This window comes from Pistacia vera, unplaced genomic scaffold, assembly GCF_008641045.1.
Source record: "Pistacia vera cultivar Batoury unplaced genomic scaffold, PisVer_v2 Contig100, whole genome shotgun sequence".
Lineage (NCBI taxonomy): Eukaryota > Viridiplantae > Streptophyta > Magnoliopsida > Sapindales > Anacardiaceae > Pistacia > Pistacia vera.
The window spans coordinates 1627778-1635859 of record NW_022195028.1 but is presented as its reverse complement, the minus strand read 5'-3'; the positions used below and the strand labels follow the sequence as shown (position 1 = coordinate 1635859).

Sequence of the window (8082 nt, the reverse complement as noted above, 5' to 3'; positions counted from 1 at the left end):
ATGTTTGCTTGTTTGTTCAAAGATTTGCACCTATAAATTGTACGGTAAGTAATGGTTTTGAAGCACAAGATTCATAATAGTTGAAAAAAAATCCATAGTTGGGAATGATAATACCATTACCTTATGATTAATCAATTAAGAATAAATAAGTGTACCAAATATGACTCACTTAAATATGGATCCTAAAATGCATTTTTTTTTTTTGTTTATTAAAAAACTATTAACAACTAAAGATGAAGATCGTTCAGGAGAGCCATTTCTATGGTTAATCATTATTGTTATAAGACTGATGCGGAACAAAGTACTATCTTATTGTTATTAGTTGTATATTTAACCATTTTGTATAATATCATTTTCGGTGTGAGTAAGAAAACAATGAAATCAATAGATTACTGAAATACAATGGTTTTAGTAAAACTTATGTTAACCGTATTGCTTGTAAAGTGGTGTGATCTTTGTCGGTTGCTTTTACAATGATTCGTTGTAGAATTTCTGACGATAATTGTAACAGACTTGTGGGTTGTTTTTTTGTTAATTTGAAAGGAATCATGAAGTCTTGGTGGTGGTTTTTGGATGCAAGTATATAGAAATAATGTTGTTGATATGGTATCTGTGGTTTATATAGTTCGTGTGTAGGTAGCGAACAATTTTTTTTCCTTCCTTTTTTTGGTATTTCAACTACTTAAATAATGCTCTGTTTGTTATTAATAGGAGTCAACGTTCTCATCCGAATCTGGTTTTTAATAGTTTTGTAAAATAATGATAGTTGTATTAATCATTTAATGTCAAGTCTTACTTATATTTAAATGTAAACGGTTTGCATTCATGTTAATTTTTATATAGGTATATTAAATATTTTAGATATTTGATTAGTATGCACACGGTACAACACGAGATATCATCAAAATATCAATCACATCAATCAAAAAGTATAATGAGAAGGGTATTGATGTTATTGATAGATGTGTTCTATTTAATTAGGAATACAAAAGAAACAGATGTGTTTAGGTAGTCTTCTCAACTTGAATGAGTGATTTAAGTTCGTATCACTTTAATGTTATGTTAATTATTTATTTAAAATTTAAAAGTATTTATTTGATTTTTGAGAATACAAAAGGTGCTTTGGGAAAACCAATAAATGTCTAGTAATAAGTAAACGTATTGATTGAAAAAACGTTAATAGCTTTCTGGATAAGAGGATATGAAACGGTAGCAAATGTAATAAATACTTTGTTAAGTAGTCAAGTAAGAAACGTCATTATGATATTATAATATATTGGCTGGATTGTGAATAATGGTTTAGGGCAAATTTAATTTGGTTGATTAAAAAAAATAATAATAATTGATTTATCTTAACGTGTTACTTGAGGTTGTAAACAAATTTATCATAACAGAATAAAGAAATTAGATCAAGAGATGATAATTGTTAGATTATACAAGTTTTAGAGTAAAAATAACTTCTATATATGTACAAAGTTGTGTTAACAGTTAATATTATGAAGATTAATTATTTAAACTTAAAATTTATATTAAGTTCATTTTAACGTTTGACATTAACCGGTAAATTTTTTTCTCACAGTATATGATTCTTTGCAGTCAAGATGATTAATCTATCTAATGTACTTATATAATTATTATTAGTACTGATCCAATGTGTGAAGATGGAAGAATTAAATAAAAAAATAAGGTGTTATCATGGAGCACAATTTTCAATCAATTAATGAGTACACTAAAATCAAGATAAAATTGAATATAGAGAATAAAATTTTATTATAAAAAAAATAAGTACATCGCCTTTTCGTACTGTGAAGTGGGTTTGGACAATATAGTCTTTATTTTTATTTTTCTTATAGTTGTTCAATTCCTCTAGTGCATATGCATACTCTCTTTTGTTTAGGTTATAAATAATATCCATGGTAGATTTCATGATCTGTAACATCTGGTCAACGACTTCTCTGAATTTGTCTCGTGCAATATGTAGATCATCCAGATTGTTCTTAACTTTTTTGAAAATCTCCCTTAATTCCAGCATTTCCTGAAAAATGTCTAAAACAATTGCAAAAACAATTTACAATCAAATTTTATAAATATATGGAAACGGTAACATGAATGTGTAAATATAATTATGAGATGAATTCTCGACATATCAAAAAAATTATTTTTTTAATGGTTTTTATATTGCGGCAAATATGTATCATCGTTTTGTTTGCGATTTTGTAATATATGATACAAAAGATGTGCAATATTTATACCTTCTGGTTGTTTCGATGGAGAACTATTGTTGTTGTGGTCATTGCTGGAATTCATTGCATATTCTTTTGGTTGTGATGTTTTGTCAGCCATTTTCAAATTAAGTTTTGGAGAAGAAATGAACAGTTAAAGTGTATAGTATCTGAAGAAAGTTAAATGGGTGATTGATGTTAGAGCATTTATAGGAGAATAGGATACAAAAAGGTGGAATATGAGCAGATAATTAGTACTAAATAAACGCATCAATCGAAAAAGTGTTAATAATTATTTGGATAAGGTAATACGGAATATTAGTATACTATTCATACAATATTAAAGAAAACCGTAATAAATATTTTGTTAAGTGTGCAGCATATTTGTTAGATAGTTAATAATGGTTCAGCAAGATGTTGAGTTATTATGATAAACAAACAATGTGATCTAAGCCAGAGATGATATGACAATGTCACAATATATTTATTAATTTTTTAATTGCGGTTCGGTAATATGGTTATGAAACATGCATATAGTTCGACTTTGATCTTGTTTGATCAATAATGGTACAATTTTTTTTTTTAAACATGTAATAGAAATGGTTATTTCTAGTTTTTTTTTTTTTTTTAATTAAGATTATAATATATTTAGATTGATGTTTATTATTAATAGGAGTCAATATTGTTATCTAAATCTGGTTTTGAGAATACCAAAGGTTCTTTGGGAAAATAAATAAATGTCTAGGAATAAGAAAACACGTTGATTGAAGAAACGTTAATAAGTTCTTGTATAAGAGGATACGAAACGGTAACAAACATAATAATTATTCTGTTAAGTATTCAAGTCAGAAATGTGATGATGATATTATAATATATTGTTTGTACAGTGAATAATGGTTCGCCAATCGTGCTTCAAATGAATGTTATCATTTAGCATGGGATTTAAATTGGTTCGTAATAGAATCGAAGTTTTTTTCAATGTGCGATAGGACTGTTTATTTATACATTTTTTTTTAATTTACATTATAATATATTTAGATCGATGTTTATCAAGTATGTGTAGACAATCCAATGATAAAATTGAATATAGAGAATAACACTTTTATTGAGATATTTTTACATGTGTAATAAATAATATAAAGAGCTCACTAAAAATTATATTTCATACATACTATTTGGTAATCTACATTACATCTTGGACATGTGATATTTTCTGGTGACGTTGATCTAGTCCAATGTATACNCCAAGTTGTCACCAAACAACCTTGACAAGTGAGATCAGTCACTGCCTTTTGACAGGGTCGTTCAACACTATGATAGCCTTACCGTATTATCTGTGCCCTTACTTCAGAATAATACTGGGGCTACGGACGTTTCTAGAATGGGCACCATATGTGCTCATAGGGTTCTCACTATCAAGATTTGAAACACTTGATACCGTCGTCACGGTTCTACCATTCTAAGGACATATATCAATACATATTGCAATAATAATGATTTATGCGATATAGAATAAAATGCCTTTTATTGATTAATAAACATTATTACAAAGAGTCAATTCCACAATAATTGATTGGCTCTAGGGCACCTACTCCAACATTAGCGTGGGATTTAAATTGGTTCGTAATAGAATTGAAGTTTTTTCGATGTGTGATAGGAATGTTTATTTATAGATTTTGTTAATTTACATTATAATATATTTAGATAGATGTTTGTCAAACATGTGTAGACAATCCAATGATAAAATTGAATATAGAGAATAACACTTTTACTGAGATATTCTTACATGTGTAATAAATAATATAAAGAGCTCGCTAAAAATTATATTTCATACATACTATTTGGTACTTTACGTTACATGTGATATTTTCTGGTGACGTTGATCTGGTTTAATGTATACGATTTTGATTCTCTTTGTCGCAAATACGAAATATTCTCCTTTTAATGAGAATTGTCGCAGTTGTAGTCATGGACTTGAACACTTCCCTGTAATTTTCAGTTTGTGTAATTGATTGGTTACTTTCACTAATTTCATTAGAATATTTACACCTCTACTATCATGCATAGTGATTAGAGCAACATCGGTTTGATACATTGCTTGTTGGTTATCTTGTTTGCAAGATGCAATCAGTAGTTGTAGTCCTGTGTTTCTATCATGTTCTATGAAGAACAAATGCGTTCCAAGCAGTAGTGAAGCATGGTTATTTTCTACTTCTACAAGGATCTTCAGAATTGAAAGCCCTGCAGTTTTTATTGCTAGTATTTGTGTCGTTGTTTGAAGATGTTTCTTCTATGTAAGACTTGCTTTACGTTTGACTGTTGGTTTAGACACTTGCACCTGTAAATTGTAAATTAAATAGTGGTTTTCAAACACAAAATCCATAATAAAAAAAAAAAAGTGTTTTCCAAACACAAGATCCACCAAAAAAAAAAAAAAAATGGTGTAAATAATAGTTTCAAACAGTTGGTAATCATAATATCATTACTTGTATGATGAAGAAGTTAACAATAAAAAAGTGTGAAAAATATGGTTCGGTTAAATATCCATTCTAACATGTATTTTGGTTTTTATATATTAGAAAGTTGTTAATAATTAAAGACACAAGTGATTCTGCATAATCTGTTTCAATTGTTGGGAGTCGACATACGGTTTTCTATATGACTAACAAAACAATGAAATTAACATATTAACAAAACATGATGATATTAGTAAAACTTACGTTAATCGTATTGCTTGAAGAGTGGTGTTGTTATTCTGAATTGCTTTTGCAATGATTCAATGCAATATTTGTGACCATAATTGTAACATGTTTTTGTTCTTTTGTAAGGAATCATGCTGTTCTGGTGGTGTTTTTATCAATGTAAGTATATTGAAATAATAAATTTGTTATGGTATTAGTGGTTTATATAATTTTTGTGTAGATATTGGATAGCGAACAATTTTCTATGTGTTTGGATTTGGTAGATATTATCATGTTAATTATTAATGAGAATTAGCGTTGTTATTTTCAAAACTCGTTTTTAGTATTTTTCTAAATTAATGATGGTATTTTTATTTTGTTGAACATTAATTATTCGATTTTGTTATAAATATAAGATATTGTTCCTTCATTGTTTATTCTATTCAACGAATATAAACTTTTTTGCTCATAATCATTTAATGTTAAGTATTCATTTATCTTAAGTGTAAACGGTTTGCATTCATCTATATCCCTACATAGGTATATTAAGTATTTGATACATTTGATTAATACAAATCTTTTTAAATTCATATAACTTAATGTATTGGATGATATTTTTTGCATAGTACATGAATTATGTGCATATCTTATGTAGGTGTCTGATGCTCTGAAAGTTCTATGAGATAATTGGGCAACTGGTTAAATGAAAGAGGGTGCCTCTACTGTAAGAAGATGGAAGGATCTGGACACTGACTTATTGGTGAAAATCTTCCTATGTTTTGATGTTTTACAGTTGACTTTAGGCATTGCTCACGTTTGTAATTCATGGCATTCAGCTTGCTGTGATCCTCTACTTTGGAAAACTCTTGATTTGTCAATGTTGAGATCAAATTTTATCAAAATCCTATTAGAGTCATATGTTTATGTGGATGAATTTTCTGATAAGGCATTGACTTGTTTGTTGAAAATTTCGTTGAGTCTTAGTAGGGGACAGATAAGAACCTTGATTTTTCACTTCAATTTGTATGCAGGGGACGAACAATTTACTTATATTGCTGAAAGGTAATTTTTTTATGTTTCTGTTTAAAACCTTGTTGAAAGGTAATTTTGTTTTTTTATTCTCACTGTTTATTGACCGAGTCTTTGGCATTGCCTTGGGTACCAGTGACCATCACCTTTAATTTTCTTTTTGGTACAATGAATTGGGAAGTAACGCACCATATATTGTTGTTTGCAGGTGCCCCCATCTGAGGCATCTCGTTATGCCAGCTTGGAATAGAATAAAGAAGGATGTAATTTGCAAGGCCATTCGTACATGGAGATCTCTCAAATCCCTGACAATGCCTAGTATAGTAAATCCGCCTTATCTTATAAAGGAAATAGCTGTAAATTGTAAGAACTTCAATGAACTCAAGATCATGGGTCCTTTTGATGTTCTCTTTGCTTCTATGATAGTCAGATTTCTTCCAAATTTAAAGGTTTTGAGCTTGAGATGCTCATCGATAGTTAAGGATGCCCTATTGCTTATATTGGATGACCTACCAAATCTGAAAGTCCTCAACATATCACATAGTCTTCTTATAGAAGGTCCACTTCTTTCTCCAGTGATGCTCGAAAAAATTATTAAGAAGCCAGATAAAATTATCTTGGAAAAGGCTGCTCGATTACGTGAGTTCTTAACATGTATTGAGCACTCGTGCATCATGTGCCAGTGTACTCGAAGTGATGAAGGCTTTATGAGGTGGTACAAGTATGAGGAAGGTCTATCGAAAATGGATGAGGCAAGGTCTCTTGCTCTTTGATTAGGATGCTGTAGAGATTGTAATTTTAATATTTTGTTTTGCTTGTATGTAATATATAGATAATATGTTGTTGAATAAGCATATATAGAATTGGTCTGTTGTGTTTTAGGTTTTCATGCTCTTAAGGCTTTCGTTTTAGGTTGTTAACATTGTAATACTTGCATGATGATCTTCTCCCATGGGAAAAGTATTATCTGTCAGCATAATTATGTACACATGTTAAAATTTTACTTTTTGTTGTTTCAAATTTATCTTTCGTTATTCATTAATGTTATTTCAAATGAATTGGTTTCAAACTAATACACAATTGAGTATTTTATATATTTCAATTCATGTTATTTATTTTGTAATTGTTATTGTGGAGTTCTTTTCTATTGTCAGGTTTAGTATTTGATCATGAGATTTTGAAGGAATCTTTGAGTTTCGCTTCTTTTATACCTTGATGATAAGTTATAGTGACATTGTTCGGCTGAAGTGGTAATATTAAAGTTTTACTGTGCACTGTCGTTTTGGCTTTGTAAAATTCGTAACATTGTCATTTAAAATGTTGTTGATACTTAAAGAAAACATGCGGAATTAATAGGTCATATAATATTCGGGTAGTCTTCTCAATTTACATGAGTGATTTAATAACATCTGTCTACGATTGATATTAATAATTATAAAGGTATAATTATTAATCTTAACATCTGGTCAATGATTTCTCTGAATTTTTGTTGGTATCATTTTAATATTATATAAAATATTTATTTAAAATTTAAAATTATTTATTTGTTTTTTGAGAATATAAAAGTTGCTTCGGGAAAACAAATAAGTGTTTAGTAATAAGTAAACATGTTGATTGAAAAAATGTTAATAACTTTTTGGATAAAAGGATACGAAATGGTGGCAAACGTAATAAGTATTTTGTTAAGTATTCAAATTAGAAACGTCATGATGATATTATAATATATTGGTTGGATTGTCAATCATGGTTCGGCAGCTGTGCTCCAAATGAATGTTATCGTTTGGCGTGGGATTTAATTTGGTTGGTAATATAACGGAAGTTCTTTTCGATCTGCTATCGGATTACTTATTAATAGATTTTGTTAATTTATATTATAATGTATTTAGATTGACGTTTGTCAAACATGTGTAGACAATGCAATGAATTTTAACTTGTATTTTCAAAACAAATTAAAAAGCATTTAAATTTTTACATGTGTAATAAATCATATAAGGAATGAACTAAAAATTATATTTCATACATACTATCTGGTAATCTATGTTACATCTTGGACAAGTGATACTTTCTGGTGACATTGATCTGTCCCAATGCATACGATGTTGCTTATGTTTGTCGCAAATCCGAAACATTCTTCTTTTAATGAGAATTGT

At 28.8% G+C, this 8082-nt stretch overlaps 1 protein-coding gene across 1 annotated transcript; it reads left to right on the top strand.

Moving 5' to 3' along the window:
- Positions 1-5606: 5606 nt before the first annotated feature.
- On the top strand, positions 5607-6705 carry LOC116123395 (F-box/LRR-repeat protein At3g48880-like). Its single transcript, XM_031409198.1, has 2 exons — positions 5607-5965; positions 6141-6705. The coding sequence occupies exons 1-2, from the start codon at positions 5607-5609 to the stop codon at positions 6703-6705; spliced, it is 924 nt and encodes a 307-aa protein (XP_031265058.1).
- Positions 6706-8082: the final 1377 nt, after the last annotated feature.